The 20,892-nt window shown below is 36.4% G+C and overlaps 2 protein-coding genes and 1 non-coding gene across 5 annotated transcripts in view; 1 reads left to right on the forward strand and 2 right to left on the reverse strand.

Annotated features, from left to right (window-relative positions):
• Nucleotides 1-10,108, reverse strand: part of scap (SREBF chaperone) — a 29,954-nt gene extending 19,846 nt beyond the window's left edge. Inside the window, exons 1-3 of one of the 2 annotated variants that reach the window (XM_065298592.1) lie at nucleotides 9,969-10,108; nucleotides 6,070-6,270; nucleotides 265-385 (exon numbers count right to left, since the gene is read on the reverse strand). In XM_065298592.1, the coding sequence (XP_065154664.1) occupies nucleotides 265-385; nucleotides 6,070-6,191 (243 nt within the window). In that variant the 5' untranslated portion in view covers nucleotides 6,192-6,270; nucleotides 9,969-10,108. Of the gene's footprint in view, nucleotides 1-264; nucleotides 386-6,069; nucleotides 6,271-8,319; nucleotides 8,451-9,968 lie in introns of those variants that run through there. The other variant, XM_065298591.2, reaches the window with a different exon arrangement.
• A 252-nt stretch (nucleotides 10,109-10,360) lies between these two features.
• On the forward strand, nucleotides 10,361-10,432 carry trnae-cuc (transfer RNA glutamic acid (anticodon CUC)). Its single transcript has one exon. It is a non-coding gene; the product is annotated as a tRNA-Glu (tRNA).
• Nucleotides 10,433-11,176: 744 nt separating this feature from the next.
• Nucleotides 11,177-20,499, reverse strand: dek (DEK proto-oncogene). 2 transcript variants are annotated; one of them, XM_065298589.1, is made up of 12 exons: nucleotides 20,429-20,499; nucleotides 19,829-19,990; nucleotides 17,984-18,189; nucleotides 17,806-17,900; nucleotides 16,282-16,402; nucleotides 15,193-15,492; nucleotides 13,922-14,140; nucleotides 13,712-13,819; nucleotides 13,007-13,121; nucleotides 12,009-12,154; nucleotides 11,840-11,908; nucleotides 11,177-11,749 (listed from the first exon to the last, which is right to left on the reverse strand). In XM_065298589.1, exons 2-12 carry the CDS (start codon nucleotides 19,965-19,967, stop codon nucleotides 11,738-11,740), a joined length of 1,530 nt encoding a protein of 509 aa, XP_065154661.1. In that variant the 5' UTR covers nucleotides 19,968-19,990; nucleotides 20,429-20,499; the 3' UTR covers nucleotides 11,177-11,737. The 2 variants fall into 2 exon arrangements, with proteins under 2 accessions (XP_065154661.1, XP_065154660.1); XM_065298588.1 differs by having other exon boundaries at nucleotides 20,425-20,496.
• Nucleotides 20,500-20,892: the final 393 nt, after the last annotated feature.

Here is a 20,892-nt window from a genome sequence, read left to right on the forward strand (position 1 = left end):
TGTACAACGTTGCTCTCACTTGTTGGTGTCACCGCAGTATGCAGCGCAAATATAACAACACGCCTATAATCCCTCCCACTACGATGTGTTACTAAACTGGATGGAAAAGCTAACCAAGCCAAAGTGAGGTGAGCTGACCCGACCCAACCCGACCCAAACCATGGGGTACCATGCCATGGAAAAGTGCCATAATAGTCTACAGAAGAGCTGTATAAGTTATAATCAGCAAGATTTTGTCCCAAGGTCAAACACACACTGTCTTACCCAATCAGGACACTCCGACAGGTCACCCTGAGGCTCATGGGATGGGACAGAGTAATCTCGTACTCCAGTGGTGAACTCCACCGGGCCGGTCCCAGGCAGTGGCAGCTTCAGCAAAGGATAACTGTAAATACAGATGAAGACTACAAATCATTCATTACTACTAATGTCAGTTTGGATTCTCTACAGACACCGTCTCTCTAACCTGTTTTAAAGGGACACTTCCACTTATTTTTTAAATATGCTCATTTTCCAGCTCCCCTAGAGTTAAACATTTGATTTTTACTGTTTTGGAATCCATTCAGCCGATCTCGGGTCTGGCGGTACCACTTTTAGTATAGCTTAGCATAATTCATTGAAACTGATTAGACCAGGGTTTCTCAAAGTCCGGACTCCGGTCCGGATCCGGACCCGACGGGAACTTGATCCGGACCCGCGTCCACTTCATATTACAAGTGCATTAATTTCTATGTGATTGATTAAATGTGTGTATTTGCTACTTTACAGATGCACATTAAACTTGTAAACTATTCGTTTAGGTTTTTTTTCTTTTTAGATTTAAGAGTATTCCTGGTCCGAAAATAAAACGAATTATTTAAATTTTTTCTGTGTGACGCTGTAGCCATCACACCCAGATATTATGCACAGCTACTTCATGTACTACGGCTTTTGATCAGTAAGTCCTTATCAATCTGAAATCACTGTTGGTTTGAGTCGTTTAAAACATGCATTTGAAAAAGCAACACTCGTCAAACATAATCTTTATACATATTCTTTATTATCATGAAAATACCTGAAAAGGTTTGAAGAACAGGAATATAAATATATCCTTAAGACATTTCCTGGAGCTCCGTGTGTCTAGTTCTTCGTCTGCAGTGCATATTAAGTTTCTGCCCGAGAGCGCCCCCTGGCTTTTGGATGTAGCGGCATTTCACAGTAATTTATTGAGAAGCATAGCAAGAATCATAAGCCAATTTATAGGTGCACCCCTAATTTAGGTCAGTTTCTCTGCCTACCAACCACACTTTTTTTGCCGTGGTTTATGCATCTGATGGAGAACAAACTGTGCCATTTCTCTAATTAGGTTGCTCTGTATTTTGCACCTGGTTACTTTTGGCATATTTCTTGTGTTTATGTTAAAAAAATTTTTTTACTTTAAATGCAAAATACACTTATTTTTTCCCCAAACTATTTGTGTTGATTTGTTATAAACAAATGATTTACATAAAGTTTTTCCGGACCTATGAAAATTATGAGAATTCAGATTTGGACCTTTGAATGTAAACTTTGAGAAACCCTGGATTAGACCATTAGCATCGCGCTATGCCTGCTGCAGCCATGTTACAGCAGCAAAGTCCTTGATTATTACGCCAGAATAAGAGTATAGTTCCTAGCCATAATCGGCCTAGAAAATCGCAACTTTTAATTTTCCGTCCGCCTTAGTACATAATGCAACTACAGAAAAGTCAAATTTTAAATATAAAATATACCAAAGCTCTTTGGTAATTTTTTATGCAATGCTAATGGTCTAATCCGATTCAATGGATTATGCTAAGCTATGCTAAAAGTGGTACCGCCAGACCCCGAGATCAGCTGAATGGATTCCAAAACGGTAAAAATCTAATGTTTAACTCTAGGAAAATGAGCCTATTTTCAAAAAAAGTGGAGTGTCCCTTTAAATGCCAGCAAAACATAGAGATCTGGCTTTCTCTGAAGAAGAGCTCATGCAAAGGCCATAACATAAATCATATTTGCTGTAAGTGTGGTAAGGATGCAATATGGTCAGATGACAGTTTTACAGCATCTCACCCGCTCACATGCACATACAGTAGGTGTAAACATAGTAAAAATGCCTCAGGAGGGAGAGCAGATGTTTGAGCAAGTCATTAAGCATACCAAATAATGACAGATGTAACAGCATTGCATTAGCAGGGCAAAGATCACAGGTTTAATTCAAGGGAACACACACACACACACACACACACACACACACACACACACACACACACACACACACACACACACACACACACACACACACACACACACACAGTTGCTTTGAATAAAACTGTCTGCCAAATGCATAAATGTAAAGTCCACAAGCACTGACCTGAGAATTGTGGGGCAAATTGACTGTACTTGACCCTAAACTAGTCTATATACACACACAACTCTTTCTAAGACTGGATACTAGTTGATGTTAACAATATATAATTTAGCACACCCCTTAAATAAAGAGCCCCAATAAAGCATATGTTGTGCTGTTTACAATGAAATACAGCAAAGCCCTCCAGATGGACATCCGACCGGCCCCTCTTTTAAACAAAAGGGACATCTGTTACTCCTGCCTGCTCATCTTCAAAGGCTTTGAATGACTTTATTCAATGAAGAAGAGATCGGTGCAGACAGATTTAGTTAGCTGGGATAAAAAATACAAACACATGACACTATTGGCATCAGGAAAACTTAAGACTGTGCAAAAGTTATTCCATGGGGAAAGTCCTGTCTGTTTTAGTGCCATTTAGCATGCATTCTTTTACAAATTGAGCTTCGATGGGACAACATAAGTTTGAATCTAGTTCATGATATTTAATTTCCTTCATTTCTGTTTCCTGTACACTCTTTATATGAATGGCCATAAAATATTGTGGACATAATACCAAGTTATGGATGGTAATACATCGTTATTTTTTCCTAGCAAAATACAGGATAATGTTGTTTATATGGTGTGGTTTGATATGACCCTCATTCCTTCAGAAGCACTGGTATAAGCTTTTGCCGGTGATATTAAATTCATAAATATACCTTATAAATACAATAGAAATGTGTTTGATAAAATAGCTTTTTTTGTTTTAAATTATTTGTACCACCTGACACAGAAAGTTTACCAGCCTACACATTACATTAAATAGGCTTTTTTTGTTTCTGAGAGAAATCTAAAAAAATTTTCATAAATTTTTCCATTAAGACCACCTAGGTCCTAGGGTTTACAGGGTGATGTGATATCATGTTTACTGTTAGGTTAATTCTTAATGTAAGGCGTGTGATTGGGGTTGTACTACCTTGACATTTGTGAACATCCAAAATGTTAGATACATTTTTAATATTTTAAATGCCCTTTGTAACACCTTTCATAAAATGCTTATTTGTATTGACAGTTAATCCTTTTTGAGATACAAAAACAAAAATGAGGATTTATTAAAGGAATACTCCACTTTAGGGATGCTAAACAATTAATCGCGATTAATTGTTAGCAGAATAAAAGTTTTCGTTTACATCACATATGTGTGTAAACTGTGTATAATAAATATGTATGTATATAAATATGAACACATTCATGTATAATTTTAAGGAAAAAAAAATGTATATATTAAGTATTTATATTTATATATAATATAAATTATACATAAATATACAAATGTATATACACATTTCTAAAACATATACATGCATGTGTGTACATTTATTTATACAAAGTTATTATACACAGTTCACACACATATATGATGTAAACAAAAACTTTTATTCTGCTAACGATTAATTGTTTAGCATCCCTACTCCACTTCCATAAAAAATCTCAACCATTTACTCACCCCCATGTCATCCGTTTATATTTTTCTTTGTTCAGTCGAGAAGAAATTAAGTTTTTTTGAGGAAAACATTCCAGGGTTTTTCTTCATCTAATGGACTTTAATGGACGTTAAAGACACACCATGCAGTTATTTTACCTTAATATAAAAGCTTCAAAGTTATTTCGGTGGTAAACAACGTCATAGTAGGGCGAATCATCCTCCTGCTGAAGCTCGGGGAGGACGCCGCTAGCAAAACCAGCAATGCAAGCTTGACAGAACCGCCCCTGACAAATCTCGCGAGAATCACGACTTGCTTTACAGCAACGACGTCACACACGTTAGGCTTGTTCGACTTCATGCGGCACTGCAAGAACCAACCGCCGGATGACGTCAAAGTACGGTATACTATGCAAGAGCCTAATATTTGTATGAAATTGTGAAACATTACCTGGTCATTATCTTCGGAGGTGTACAGAGTGGGGGTGGGAAATTACGACAATTGCAAGTATTCTCCAGCGACTCTAGGGGTCGCTGTTTGACAAAAATGCAGAAAATGCATAGAACGCCTTTAACAGTTTATAGTTAAAAAGCAGAACAAAATTGCAGTTTTAAAGCAGCTTCAAAGGGCTCTAAACAATCCCAACAAAGGCATAAAGGTCTTTTTAAGCAGAACTATCGTCATTTTTTGCCAGAAAAAAAGTCGTTTTAAATCACAACTTCTCATCTTGCACTAGACGTGTGACATGCCAGCACGACCTTACATATTATGTAATCACGTCGAAAGGTCATGCATTACATTTGTGAAACGCACACTTGCAGATCATTAAAAACAATAAACTGACACACAGACAATAATTAGTATTATTCCACATACAACATCGATCCTTCTTCTCCACGCTGATAAACACTGTAGTGGTAGTTTTTTGCATACATCATGCACTGTAACCTTTCAACGTGATTACGTAATACGTAAGGTCACGCTAAAGGGTCACAAGGGTAGCGCAATATGAGAAGTTGTGGTTTAAAAGGTACTTTTTTCTGCATTTAAATTCTAAACGTTTGAGGTCCACCTAGTTCGTCTGAGCCTTCCAAACGCTCTCAGAGCAGTTCAGGGTGTATATGTGAACAAACCAAGTGATCTAATATCCCCCCTAAAAGGACCCAAAAGTGAACCGAACTCAGACCACATCCAGAGGTGGTTGGAGTACGGTTCGCTTTTGGGTTATTTTGAACTGTGTTAGGTTCACTTTGAGTGAACTGGGTTTGGTTCTTTTAAAAATGAACTATATGTGGAAACACCCTAAAAGTCCACTATAAGAAGAAAAATCCTGGAATGTTAATTTCTTCTCCACTGAACAAGAAAGACAAACATCTTGGATGACGTGGGGGTGAGTAAGTTATCAGATTTTTTTATGAAAGTGGAATTTTATCATTTTTTAAAAGTGACATGTCATAAATGTAAATGTAAGTTATTTTTATAGTACAATATGCTTGTCATGTTATTGACCCATATACATATTACGTATCTTACAAAAATTTACAATTGTGAGTTTAAATGAATCATTACACTGGATAAACAATAACGCACTTACAATGGAAATCTACAGCGTACAGAAAAACATCTCATGAATTTGACTCATATCACTGTTTGTGACAAAGGCTAGTTTTGTTCATCCAGTTGCTTATAGGAGACTGAAGACTGGGTTGTTCTCAGAGAAACTTTCTCACACTAACTCTTTCTTTATTGTCCTTTAACTGAAACGGCAAGGATTTAATTCACATTTTGCTGACTGAGACTAAAAGAATATTCAAGCAGACGTGAGAAAGAGTTTTTCCTCTCAGTGCTCTACACAGAGTTTGTCTTGCACACAGTCCTACCCGCACAAGAACTTTGTGAGTAATCTCGCTTTCGAATGCAACTGTGAAGTGCAACCCACTGCGAGCCAACTTCATTCCATTGTTGACCTCTCTCACCCTTCCAGAATCAAAATTGAAAACGATTCATCTTTGTACTGATTCATTTAAGTTCTCTGGCTCAAAGAAACACACATTATTTTACCCAAAAAGTGTGAAGTGGAAGCTTTCATTTACAAATGCATTTGGAAGATTAATTTAAAGTTTGATTTTTATCACTATGTGTGTTCCCTGGGACTGAACCCACAACCTACGTTTATTAGCAACTCGATTTCAGCTACAGGAACACTAGTAATCAATTTAAAAGTTACTGAAGACTCACCAGCAGGTGAGGATGCTGGCAGAGGTGAAGAGGATGATGGGCACCGGGTATGAGGCACATAGCAGGCCATGCCGGTAAAAGGCGGCCGAGATGTTCTGCCGAAGCCGCTCTCTCACCGTCATCCTGGGCTGCGGGGTCAGCTGATGGCCATTGGGTCTGCCTGTGCGGCCAGGGCGAGGGCACCGGCGGGCATCCAGGGATCTGAGCAAGCACAACATACACACAATTGTTTGATTCCCAGCTAATCAATATGACACGTTGCTCATCCTGGAGATTTTGGTTTATGCTTGCAATATCATTCAATTCTATTCAGTCCTATTTATCCCTAATAGTTTAGTCAGTAGTGGTCCCCAAAAAGCCCTCTTGACAGGAAAAAGTGCCCTCTTTTTACATCCAGAAGAAACTCAAATGTTAAAATTCCAATGCAGGACAAGACACTTTTAACAAACAACAAAAGTTACATGCAGCTAAGCTAAACCCCTTACAACACATCGCTGCTAACAACTAGTGCATCTCTTACAAAACCTGCACATGTTAACCCTATGCTCACAGAAGTGGACTCTAGACTTTTACTCTTTGAAACCAGACAGTTCAAGGGTTAGTAGGTATATACAGCCTGCGTACGGCTTACAAAGAGCCTGTTTTGTCCCTGCGGTAAAGCAGAAACCAAACCTCGCAGGAATTTACCTCCGGTGTGACTACCTGAATTCATTTCTAAATATACACACCATAAACAAGACGACACACAGAGCCACACAAAGAACAGAACTCGTATGCCCATGTTTGCGGTCGACTTGCTTTACAACATGATGCAAGAGATTTCATAAAAATAAGATTTCGAAAGAAAGGGGAACTAAGAGGTGCCATACAAACATTACCTAATTTTAACCAAAGCTTTTTAAATCTTTGCACTGAATAGTAACAGAGATGTTACATAACTGATGTCAACACTAGTTATGGTTCCTTTTTTAAATCATCTTGAAAGCATTGATCAATCAATAAACCGCTTACATATTACGGGAATGGTGCTTTTCTTGCATTAAAGGAATAGTTCGCTAGCAAAATGATACAAAAATTAAAGAGTCGGAGAGCAGCTGCTTTAGTTTGATCAATAATAACACCTTAAAGACCACACCAGACACTGTGGGTTTGCACTAGAAGTCATGTCTGCTAGGTATATCCCACATCAGTCAACAAGCGTTCTTTTGTGGCTGCTCGAACACATTCAACCATATGAGTTGGGGTCCGCGAGATTTATTTATCATAAATTCTGTGTTAATTAAACCCCAGAAAACTTAGGTTACTAACCAACAGCACTACGTTGTATAATTTTCTTTTGTACAAAACATTTTTAGGGGGGGCCGCGAAGGGACGCACCGTATCCAAGGGGGGCCGCATGCCAATAAAGTTTGAGAACCACTGTTCTACACCACAAAAGCAATCCGTATTGGACTACCTCTGGAAACGGTCAAGCTTTTACAAAAAAAAAGGCAAAAGAAAGGCAAAAGTTTTACAAACCATTTACACATGTATTTAGCGTCTTCCACTTGAGATCCGATCAACCAAAATGTATCTTAATACCAGGTGCAGCCAGGAAAAATACTATGGAAGTCAATGGTGATCTAAAACTGTTTAGTTACAAACATGCTAGAAATATCTTCCTTTGATCAGCAGAACAACTAATTTTATACAGGTTGAAACAATTAACGGGTGAGTAAATGATGACTGAATTTTCATTTTGTGGTGAACTTTCCCTTCAATTATATTTTATAAACAGGATGAGCCTACTTAAAAACTGATCCTATTTTTACATTTAAAAGCACCATCTTAAAACATTGTCTGTACTATTGGCAATTCTTTTGTTTATTCAAAAATGACAAATCCGTCATTATTCAAAGCTTAGTTAACAGTAACAGGTTTTTCTGCTAGCCCAGACAGATCTCTACTGTACTTTCTGCCTGATAGTTCTCTAACATGTCCTGGCAACATTTTCACAGCCCCTGAGGCAAAAAAATAAAAAATAAAAGCAAGTTTGCGACACATTTTTAAGTATGAGACGCAAAGCTTTTTAATCAGAACATTGCATCATAAGACACATTTTCAAGAGAATCTGGCAACAACTCAACATTTCTCTTAGTGAGCTTATCTCAAAATCTAATCTTAAATAAATCAGAGATAAATAAATAAAAACATAGTGCAATACTACATTCTCATACTCAATCTCTCTATTGTCAATTTAAGGTGGCTTACAGGAGAACAGCGAAGTCCGAAGACACCATTCATTTGCGGAATATCCCGGCAAATCCAAACTCAGCACGACAGAAATGTGACAATGATGAGGAACACACTGTAAATTCTTGAGGGATTGTGCAGGTATGGGCGGGTGAAACCGGTTTGTGCAAAGGAACGTTATTTAGCAGTCTGGACTGGTTACACAACAAACTAATAATGCTGTTGGACCACAACTGTAAAGTTTGCTTTGGACATGACCATTAAAGGGATAGTTCACCCAAAAATGAAAATACAACATAATTTATTCAATCTCCTGTTGTTACAAACCTGTATAATTTTCTTTGTTCTTCTGATGAATACGAATAAAGATATTTTGAGGAATGTTGAGACCTATGTACTTCCATACAATCCTTTTCCTACTATGGAAGTGAATGGGGCTGATAATCGGTTTGGTAACAAACATACCTCAAAATATCGTCATTCGTATTCATCAGAACAAAGAAATGTATACAGGTTTGTAACAACACGAGAGTGAGTAAATGATGACAGAATTTATTTTAGGGTGTACTATCCCTTTAAGACTTACAGCCCAAAATCTAGTTAAAAACAACAAATAAGAGGTTTTACAATTATTTATGCCTTATTATAAGTTATTCCACAAAAGTATCAGTGGCCAAGAAACTATTTTGTCAATAAACACAAGTGCGACTCCAATTAAACTGATACCAGTGTACAATTTTGTGTCAAAACATCACATAAACACAGTGAAAATAGGACAAAGACATAAAGCGGTCTTTCTATAATCAGGATGTAAGGATGAAACTCACTCAGTGGTTTATACTTTGTCACGTTTGAACTAAATTTGCATTAGTCAAATTCATTGCATTCAAACATCATCATACACAATGAAGTCATACATGAGAGCAGTTAACTCAACATCAATAACATAATGAATGGTACATTGACCATATGAAATGGAAATAGCATGGTGCATAGTATTACATGATTCTCCAAGGTCCAAAAATACATGGTCCCTTTTTGTTAATGCACACACTAACTCAAGTCAGTGTCAAGTTTATAATCTAATGAGCAGGTGCACAGACTGATGTAAGTTAAGTTTTCTTTTTAGTGAACCATCAGAGTAATTAAAACTATAAACGAACCAGCAGGTGTAACTCTAACAAAGCTTCATATTAAACAGTCATTGTAAATACAGTAAGCTTTGCATCCCTGTTAATTTAGCTCTATTTAAACGTGCAACCCTACAATTCAACACATCGTGGTTTATTGACCTTCGTAAAACCGCAGACGTGGATTATTTATTATGTTTACATTTGGGCGACACGGAGATGAACCCGATACACGTTTCCATGGCATTAACTTTAGCCGAGCGGCTAGCGTTTTAGCATTAGCAACAGTTCGTGTGTAAAGCACTTGCTGGTGAAGTTAACGCTGAGGATAGACATTACAGAGAACAAGTTGATTAAAAAAGACAACATTTCCCCGTCTAAACGTCTCGAAAAGAGAAACACGTGTCTGGAGAATTTTGACAGCTTGATCGGAGTGTAACACACTGTGCACCAGGGGCCGTGCCATGCTTCTTAAGTGCTCGAATTTGTCAATTTAAGCGCATAAATCGAAACAACAGCGCTCAGGCCATCGCTTACCTTATTAAGAGGTTCTACTCTTTCTCTAAGATCTTGTTTAAATGGTTAAACGGTTGGTAAGATCCAGTAGTCAGATGGTTGTAGTCTCTACTGCTCTGCCTGCATCATTCCAGCTTCTGTAAGCCACCAACCATTCTGACCCATCAACTTCAACCTCCAGAAGAACTGAACACGCGGAAAACTACGACCTCTAACGGCCAGATGGAGGTGTTACAAGCTGTGTGTGTTGAAAATACGTATATTCTGTTATGAAATCGGCTATTAACGCAGAGCTAGCTTTCTATGAGAGAAACATAAAATATATATATCAATAAATCTTTAATAAACGAAACTGTATTATACAAAATAAATCAGCACATATACTATGGGTATAGGCACTTAGTCGACCAGAGTCCCTGGTGGTCTAGTGGTTAGGATTCGGCGCTCTCACCGCCGCGGCCCGGGTTCGATTCCCGGTCAGGGAACGCAAATCTTTTCCTTAAGCCCCCACGTAAGATATTATCATTACTTACCATCATTCTGAAAATGTAAGGAAATATGTTTGACAGAGTTGACAGCTTCCTATCGACAGCCTAGTTGTCCTACTTATTTTCCTTGAATAAAAGTTGTCAAATTTTCTTGCCTATCATGAAACTGAACAAATTATACAGGATTGCTTCTACCTGTACTACACATATGAACCACTAATTATGTTGCATATGTAGCAGAAGGCCTTATCCAAAGTGACTGCAATGAATATATATGCTATACATTTTATCAGTGCGTTCCCTAATAACTAAAACCTCAACCTTTGCACTTTTAATGCAATGCTCTACCAAGTGACAGTGTTGTGATTTTCATCAACATTAGTTTTGAATCAAACTATTAAAGTTAGTAAGATGATTAATGATAACTTAGGTTTCTTTTAATAGTGCAACCGGTCAAGTATGATTCCAGTTTAATCACTGAACGTAATCATAAACAACTGATAACAAATTATCTAATCTGCAGCTGAGTAACAGGACAGATCTGAGACACGTTTGTTCCATATGATTTGTATTTAAAATACAATATGAAACTAAATGCATATGAGAGCATGTATTTACAGAAACACAAAAGTAAAAAAAAAACTATTAAGCTACATTAAACTATGAATCTAAGGTTAAGAAAAGGTACATTTTTAAATTGCGAGGATCTTCTTGTAAGAGCCAGAGAGAATAACACTGTAAAAATGTTAAAAGATGAACTTTACTGAGATCTACACGACACATAAAAAACAATGTTTCTAAATGTGTGGCTTTCATACATTCAGGACCTCAGAAAACGTAAACCAGTGTTGATAACCCAACCGAACAAGAGATACCGGATACCTAGCAGACTCTAAATATTGTATTCAATACCTTGATAATGCTGTAATAACAGAAATACACAGCGAGCGCTGTGAACACAATTAAGATGTAAAATTTTGACTAACTTTACAAAAGACTGACAAAATACAACATGGGGCCTATGAAAAACTTTTAAAGATGCTGTAGTAGTGGCAAAAACAGCTAACGCTGCTTACAGCAATTTTAATACATGAAAAAAGTCATAAAATTTAGTTGCCTGATAAATAAAAAATAAAATCCCCAATATTCATAATCAATTGTCTAAATTCAACACAACAATACTATAAAATGCAAAAAAAGCTGAATCTGATGGAAAACCAAGTAGAAGGTGTCATGAAAATAGAGTTTTGATGCACAATCTTCACCCCTTGACTTATTAAAAAATAATTTACTTTCTTCACTTCAGGATAGTGCCTATGAAAAACAAGAACATGAAGTGTTAAAAATGCAGATATCAAAAAAATCAAATCAGTGCAACTTATAAAAGTGTTTTGCTGAACTTACACTTTTAACAGTGTCCTTGATAAAGCCCTTTCTGCTGGTCAGATCAAAGTCAGGGTATTTGTCATAAACCTACAATAAAAATGAAAACATTATTACATTTAAACAAATAAAAACTTAATGATAAGAGTACAGTAAGAAAAAAAATCATACTCTCTGTGCAACAACATACTTGTTGGCAAAGTTGCTTCATTGTGACTTCTTCTAAGTTTGCATCTTTGAGCAGATCCTGGATAGAGGCCTTCAACTGGTCATTGGTTGGTGGCTTTTTAATCATCTTGATCAATGGCTGATCATCATCAGAACTGTCACTTTCATCTGGAGAGAAAAAATATAGCATTAACAACTTAAGCTCAACAAACTTAAGTTCTGGCCATATAAAGTCTACTCTACCTGGGTTTCCTACACCTTAGTTAACTCTAAATTCAAGGACCTTTCAAGGACTTTCCAGGTCCAATACCCTCAAATTGAAGGACTAAACGTGGGGACACATTTCAAGTGAGAGCAAGGTTACATTGTGTTACCTTTTAAGATACATTGTAACAGTTCCCTTTGAGGGAACTCGCGCTGCATCACTGCGGTGACACTTTGGAGATGCCTCCAGGGGTAAGTGCGTCTGAATGTGTATATCAAATTCAACCAATGGTGAGGCTTAACGACAAAGATAGGGTAACGCGGGAGCCAGGAAGTATATCGCTATCTGAAATATTGCCAAAGACGGCATTACAGGGACGCAGGAAGTATGGCAAGGGAGACGCAGCATCTCGTTCCCTTCTCAGGGAACAACAGTTACATACGTAACCCGAGACGTTTTCATGTGTCAAACACAACTATGCAAAAAAGCATTTTGGTATGAATCAACATTCGCATACAGAAGATATAAGCATTTAAAGTGAACAGTTTAGCACGTGTGCTTAAAAAGTCTAGAATTTTTATGATATTATCCTACACTATACAGGGGAAAATATAGTTTTTTTTCAAGAAAACTTCAAGCACTTTCAATGATCTGTATCAGTGCATGTATATTTTCAAAAACTTCCCAGGGCGTTAAATCCCCCCCCCCCCATTTCACAAACTTTCAAGGACTTCAAGGACCAGTGGGAACCCTGAATGTTACAGCCCACAAAAAAAAAATAATACTCTAGGCTTAAGGTTTCACATCTTCATTACCACATTTGCTCTTGCTTGCTGTCTTTTTTCTTCTGTTGCTACTGCTGTCAGCTTTCTTGGTTTTGGGGATGGGCTTCACCGGAGCTTTTCTTTTTGCTGCAGGCTTCTTTGTTGTCTAGAAAAATGTTGAATACAATGATCTAATTAAATTAAATTCCATAAAGCAGAAAACAAATGTTACATGTAGAAAGTTTATAGATTTGATCGTAGAGTATCAGAAAAATGTGTGATATAAACTTTATGTTAGGGACGCAGAGTTTCCCACAGACTTAATTACCTGGTCATGGGGGAAAGGTCAAAAATGGCTAACTAATATAGGTTCAATAATGGCTAACTAATGTGGATTCATGTCAATCACTTTTGGATGTAGAGCCTAGTATAATTCCACACAAAAATTTTGGTAAACACGGCAACACGAAAAGGGGTTTCTGCGCAAGGAGTATGCGTGAACACAAACTCTGCGATGACATTTTTGCCATGGACACCAATTGGGGATGCGTCAATATAAATTTATTTGAACACAACTGCCACAAACAAATAAAGGTATGGGCAACACATGGATGGGTCACCATTGTCAATTAACAATTGTCTGTTATAGCTAGTGAGACTGACTTTGTGTTTATATAGACATTTCATTTATAGATGCCTTAAGAAGCTTTTACTTGAAACTAGTCCAGAATTCAAAAATAGCATGCGTTATTCAACCTTTTTGACAGTCTTGTCTTCCTGGCTGCCTTGGTCACTGTCATCTGTTGTTAACTCAGACTTCTTTGTTGCCTTCTTGGCAGGAGATTTCTTCTTACGAGGAGATTTCTGTTTGGATTTTGATTGTTAAGTTGAGGTTTACAATAGCACTTGCAGTGTAAGATTGCATACATTTTATAACTACTTGTCAGAAAAACTAATTTCACTCACTTCCTCTTCCCCACTGTCCTCCTCAGGAGCTTTATGCTTCTCCACACCACCATCATCATCTGTCTTCTCATCTTCGTCGTCATCATCATCTTCACTGCTGGAATCGGTGACGATGGCTCTAGACTTCCCACTTGCTACTTTCTTTTGTGGTTTTTTACTTTTGGAAGACTTTTCACCTTTGACATCTTTGGTTGCCTTTCTTTTCTTCTTTAAAACAGGCTGCAAAGAGTAAACACAATATTTTTGTTAAGACTAACAACCGAATTACATAAAGATTTGTACTGTAAAGATGTAAATAAACCCAAAGCCACCAATAATAAAGAACAAATCTCACATTAAATAGTCACCAAATTTAATTTCTTATTAAATACAAATGTTCTAAATAGTTGTGCAATGATGTCTTTTTATTTTGATGTCTTTTTACAACAAATGTTCAAGTTATATTTTGAAAAAAATGTGTTGAAGTATTTTCTGTCATCCCATAATGTAATTTTTTTTAAACAAAATCCACATATTTTCAAACAATTTGGCACAGGGGAGAGTAAAGTTTGAGCACAACATATATATGTTGTCTTGTCTTCTGATATAATATAAGAACATATGGCTTTTCACACTGGAAATAGTTAACCAATTTCTGGGTTATCTTTATTATGTTTACATTGTTCATACCTAAAGAGGGGTTAAGACATAACCCTGGATATTCTGACATTTCACACTGTGCATTCCTAAACCCCAGGTCAGGTGTCTCCAACACTTCTCTTACAAAACTGTCTGTAATTATCAAGCAACCCTGAACACCTTGATTCATGCCCCGCTTCATTTCACACTGCAATGAGGGCTTAACCCCGCAAAAGCAGGGCTGACCTTGCTTCTGATTAGGGTTTCATAACCCTAGGTTAATTTCGGATAACCTCGTTTCTAATTTACAAGTGTGAAGCGATCCTTAACCTAGGGTTAAAGGCGGGGTTTAGAACAAAGATCACCCAGGGTAAAGTGGAGTGTGAAAAGCCCAGAGGAGGACATTACTTAAGTATTTTTACTTTCTACATAAAAGTACATTTTTAAGTATTCCTATTTTATCAGTGAAATTTATGTTTCCAAAGAAAAACAAAACATATTATCATAATTTTTACTCCACTACATTTCATAATTTCAAGTTTTTGATTTATATCAAATATTTAAGTACATTGAACATTTATTACAAATTTCTAGAGGTCACCAGGTAATACTAATCCCATGCGAATAGGGCTTTAGAAAAAAAATGTACTCACTTCCTCCTCCTCACTGTCCTCCTCAGGAGCTTCATGCTCCTCTTCACCATCTTCATCCTCATCATCATCTTCCCTTTTATCGGAAGATTGACTTTGGCTATCGTTTCGCTTCTGACTTGCTGTTGTTGACTTCTCTTTTTTCTCCTCTTCGTCGTCGTCATCATCTTCACTGCTGGAATCAGTGACGATGGCTCTAGACTTTCCACTTTCTACTTTCTTCTGTGGTTTTTTACTTTTGGATGAAGACTTTTCACCTTTGACATCTTTGGTTGTCTTTCTTTTCTTCTTCTTTAAAACAGGCTGCAAAGAGTAAACACAATATTATTGTCACAGGCTAACAAGCGAAGTACATAAACATTTGTACTATAAAACCCAAATTTTGATTTTCACCAATAATACAGATCAAATATCAAATTAAATATAGGCAGGGTTTAGAACAAAGATAACCCAGAGTTAAGCGGAGTGTGAAAATCCCTATTGAGGATTTCATATAAAAGGATAAAGGTGGGAATGTGTTGTCTTCATATATTACACTGGACCACAAAACCAGCCATAAGGGTCATTTTTAATCATCTGAAAATTTAATAAATAATCCTACCATTGATGTATTGTGTATTAGGATAGGGCAATATTTGGCGGAGATACAACTATTTGAAAATTTGGAATCTGAGGGTGCAACAAATCAAAATATTGAGAAAATCACCTTTAAAGTTGTCCAAATGAAGTCATTAGCAACACATTGCATTATAATAATAAATACATTTTTTGATATATTTTATTTATGGTAGGAAATTTGCAAAATATCTTCATGGCACATGATCTTTAATTAATATCCTAATGATTGGCATAAATAAAGAAAACATATTTTTGTTATTGCTACCCATGCTGCTTATGACTGGTTTTGTGGTCCAGGGTCACATATGGAAATATTCTACACAATTCAGAATTACAAAATCTGTCCCACATTACCCTAATTCAACCCATGTATGTAAGTGTTTCTGGGGGATTTGTTCTACTGTTTAAGTATTTGCAATGGGATAAACCTATTTCCTGTCTTTTCTTTTTGTCTGTTTCAAGCATGCATTTTACCTTTCCCGAGTCAGTTGGACATACAAGAAACGTCATGATCCTCTCAGCAAGAACACTTTGCTTTCCAGACCTCTCCAGATCAAGAGTCTTACACATGATTGCGAGCTGTGATTTGGGAAGCCTGGGAAAAAAGAAAATCTCATTACTGCACCCACTCATCAAACACAAAATACAAAAAGTACACCATCGTCTAGAATAAAATATGTCCTAATGTGTGACCCTGTCTGTGAAATACAGGCTAAAGTCTCATAATCTAAAAATGAGATTAGGAGCATCAGTTTGATTTCAGGTCACTACAATCTTTGACATGACCTTACTAAGTCAATATAAAAAATATCTTATATTTTCACAGAATGTTCATTATATTATGTACGATGATTTTATGTAGTACATGTGTGTTATGTAGTACATATGTGTTTATGTATAAATATGTAGTCACAAAAATGGCTTAAGATTTTTCATATATGTACATGCAAAAGTTTTCTTTTTTTAAAATATTTTTCAAGTATGTACTGTATAAACCAGGGGTTCTCAAAGTTTACATTCAAAGGTCCAAATCTGAATTCCCATAATTTTCATAGGTCCGGAAAAAATTTATGCAAATCATTTGTTTATATAACAAATCAACACAAATAGTTTGGGAAAAACATAAGTGTATTTTGCATTTAAAGTAAATAAAAAAAATAAACACAAGAAATATGCCAAAAGTAATCAGGTGCAAAATACAGAGCAACCTAATTAGAAAAATGGCACAGTTTGTTCTCCATCATATGCATAAACCATGGCAAAAAAAGTGTGGTTGGTAGGCAGAGACACTGACCAAAATTAGGGGTGCACCTATAAATTGGCTGATGATTCTTGCTATGCTTCTCAATGAATTACGGTGAAATGCCGCTACATCCAAAAGCCAGGGGGCGCTCTCGGGCAGAAACTTAATATGCGCTGCAGACGAAGAACCAGACACACGGAGCTCCAGGAAATGGCTTAAGGATATATTTATATTACTGTTCTTCAAACCTTTTCAGGTATTTTCATGATAATAAAGAATATGTTTAAGATTATGTTTGACGAGTGGTGCTTTTTTAAAAGCATGTTTTAAACGACTCAAACCAACAGTGATTGGTAAGGACTGATCAAAAGCCGTAGTACATGAAGTAGCTGTGCATAATATCTGGGTGTGATGGCTACAGCGTCACACAGGAAATTTTTAAATAACTCGTTTTATTTTATGACCAGGAATACTCTTAAATCTAAAAAGAAAAAAAACTAAACGAATGGTTTACAAGTTTAATATGCATTTGTAAAATAGCAAATGCACACATTTAATCAATCACATAGAAGTTAATGCACTTGTAATATGAAGTGGACGCGGGTCCGGATCAAGTTGCCGTCGGGTCCCGATCCGGACCGGAGTCCGGACTTTGACCACCCCTGGTATAAACAGTATTTTATTAAGCTAAATTTTAAGACTTTTAAAAACACAATCTACTGTATAGTGTTATCAGTAATTTCATAAAAACATACCTTGTCACCTTTGAAAACTTCTTGTTGTAAGGGTCACTGTCAACCTCAAAAGTGAAACCATTAAACAGCCGAAGATTTTTCCGCAACGATGATGCCTATGAAAACAGCAGCATTTTACAGTCAAAACATTTTAAAATATCATGTTTATGACCCTTTATTCTCAAACTGAAGCACTTACAGCTCCTGGTCGATCATATACAATCTTATGCAATGGTTTGAGCAGAGGGGCTTTAAGCCTTCCGATGGAGTGATTAATCCGTGCAATGTCTCCGAGTTTGACGCCTTTTCCTGTGCTCTCAATCTTCTGCTTTTCTTTTGGTTTACTTATTTGCATATTAAGTCTCTGGATCTCTTTCTTCTCTCGTTTTCCTTCAATGATTTCACCTTAATGTGAAAAGACAATTACAGTTAAACAATTCACAACTACTTGAATAACAAAGATGTGCAACTTTTGTAAAGCATATAAGAAGTTTGTTCACTTTTCAGAACATTTTAAAATTAAAAATTACTAGTGTGACCTTTTTCCCATAGAGTGTCGCAGGGATTTTTGTAGGCCAACCCGGAAGTTAGCGGGACATGTTTAGGGGTGAAACAATACATCGAAATGGATCGATACATCGATTTTATTTCTAACGATCCGATGCAGGTACCTTTATTTTGACACTCTCCACGTCCTCATTTCTTGATGTAACGTCCATCTACACATTTCCGCCAAAGCGTGCATTTTGTTTATTTTCATCTGACTGTTAGATCTGTTGTTGTGTGACAGATCAAATGCTTAAGTTTAACAGCTTTATTTTTTATATTAATTCATTTTTCAATTTAGTTAAAATTTTTCTAAAACTACCTCCAATCACTGTCACTATTGCACATTTTGGCACAAAAACCTGAAAGATTAATACCAATACCAATAAATTAATCAAATCGGAACGAATCGTAATCGCATTGAAGAAGCGTTTGATGTATCCGCAAAAGAAAATCGGCGGAGAAAATCGAGTTCGTATTGAACTATCCGATTTACACCCCTATTCATTTTCCCAAAGACTTCTGAATTGTCTCAAAAAATAAGATCTGTGTTTAAGAATAGTTTGTCCAACAAGTTAATCTTCACAGATGAATACAATACAGATGTATATGAATTTCGAAGTGTAAATGTGTTCACTAGAAATATAAAAAGACAAATTTTGACTTTAAAAGTCATTAAAGTTTTGTTCATCTGTAAAGATTAACACAGATCTTATTTTTTGCAGTAATCCAAAAGTATATGAAAAAGATAAATGAGCTTTTTTGCAAGGAAAAAAGTATCACCCTAACTTCCGGGTTACCCTACTAAAATACGTCGTTGTTCATCCCAACAGCAAAATGTGGCCATGCCAAGTCTCATGATGAGATGCATCATAATTTGATTTCACATTGTTTTTAATAATTGATATGATGTTACTCTCAATATTAAATATATCAAAATTATACTTTCACAGAATGTTTTTAGAAAAATCACAAAAATACCATAGCAGGGTTGTCACAGAATTATGTAATTTCATTTTACATCCACATTCATTTATCGCTATTAATTCAAGTGATTAACATAGTATTCAATATACATTTGACCAGAGTAAGTCACATGGTTATCAACCACATAACGAAGTTCAATGCTCTGGTAGTCTAACTTACCAGTTACATTTTAGGAGCTAAAATAAGTCACTGACATCCTGCTTAGATCTCCTTTTGTGTTCAATAAAAAAACAACTTTGTATTGTTTCTGTAGATAAACTGGTAGAGCAATGTGTTTGCAACAAAAAGGTCATTGGTTCGACACACATAGTGATAAAAATAAAGATGATAGTATAGATTAAATGCTTGCATTTATAAAAAAAAATGTTAATAGAGTTTTAAAAGTTAAGGGGGATTAAATGAATTTGTATGTGGTTATTTTTTAACATACAAGTTATTTTCAAAAAGTCAGTACTAAAGTAACCCAATACAATGTAACGTTCCAATATTGTAAAACATGAACTTAACGTACTTATTTTGCCTTTGGGTTCAGTTTTTGCTGATCCATCCTGCTCCACATCGCACATTTCATCGTTCTCTTCGTCTGCTTTGCTGTTTTCATCCACAGGAGGAATATCCTCTGTGTTAACAGTATCCTTTACTTCAGTCATGTTTGGGTTCACTCAGTTGCATCCTGCGATGGAGACATAAATAGATTTTAAAAAACTATCCACCTGCTTGCCACCGTGAGCCTTTATACAACACATTTTGGCGCGTGTTTGTTGTCCAGACTTAACTTAGCCCGTTGCATGCTAACAGCTACTACAGAATACAAAGTCAACAATGTATAAAAAGCAGTTTACGTAAAACGCATAAATAAATAAGCATGCAAATCGCTTCTACATATAATTTAGTTCTTGACTTAAAGCTTTTTGGGCGCCAGGAGCCTGGTTACAGACTAGCTTATTTTGTCCCGCCCACTTGATCACAAACACATTTAAATTCACATTTGCTGCAAACCGAGAACAGGACTACGTGCACATACGGAAAAACAAAGTGGAGATGACATGTTATACGTGGTTAAACGTTAATAAAACCCTTGCAGTCATACTTTAGAAACATACTCACATACGTTAACGCTTCTGCCTATTGGTTGTGATGGAGGTGCGCAGTAAACATGGCGTTTGAAAAGAGTGGGCGGCCTGTCACGTGACCACGCTGCGCTGCGCAGACTGATCGTCGTATGACATCAAAGTGCCGCGAGAATGGTGCGCTCGGTCTGCGCAGCTCTGCACATTTTCAGGGTGCATTAAATAGTATTAAGCATGCTAGTCAGATAAATTACAAAGGGAAATCTAAGGGTATATATTTTGTATTAAATGGCGGTTATATTGTAGAAAATTCGATTGATGTATATGCAATAATGCACCGCATGGTGGCGCTGCAAGTAGTTTTTTTATTTGATTTGATATTGGATGCATTTATCAGATGCTCGTTTATTTTGCAACTCAATGTAAAGCAACCGAGACAGTTATGTATAATGTTAATGGAGTGTGCTAGCCTACGTGCAAAATTGGCAAATACAAAAGTTTAAAT

This window comes from Paramisgurnus dabryanus, chromosome 13 (assembly GCF_030506205.2).
Source record: "Paramisgurnus dabryanus chromosome 13, PD_genome_1.1, whole genome shotgun sequence".
NCBI lineage: Eukaryota > Metazoa > Chordata > Actinopteri > Cypriniformes > Cobitidae > Paramisgurnus > Paramisgurnus dabryanus.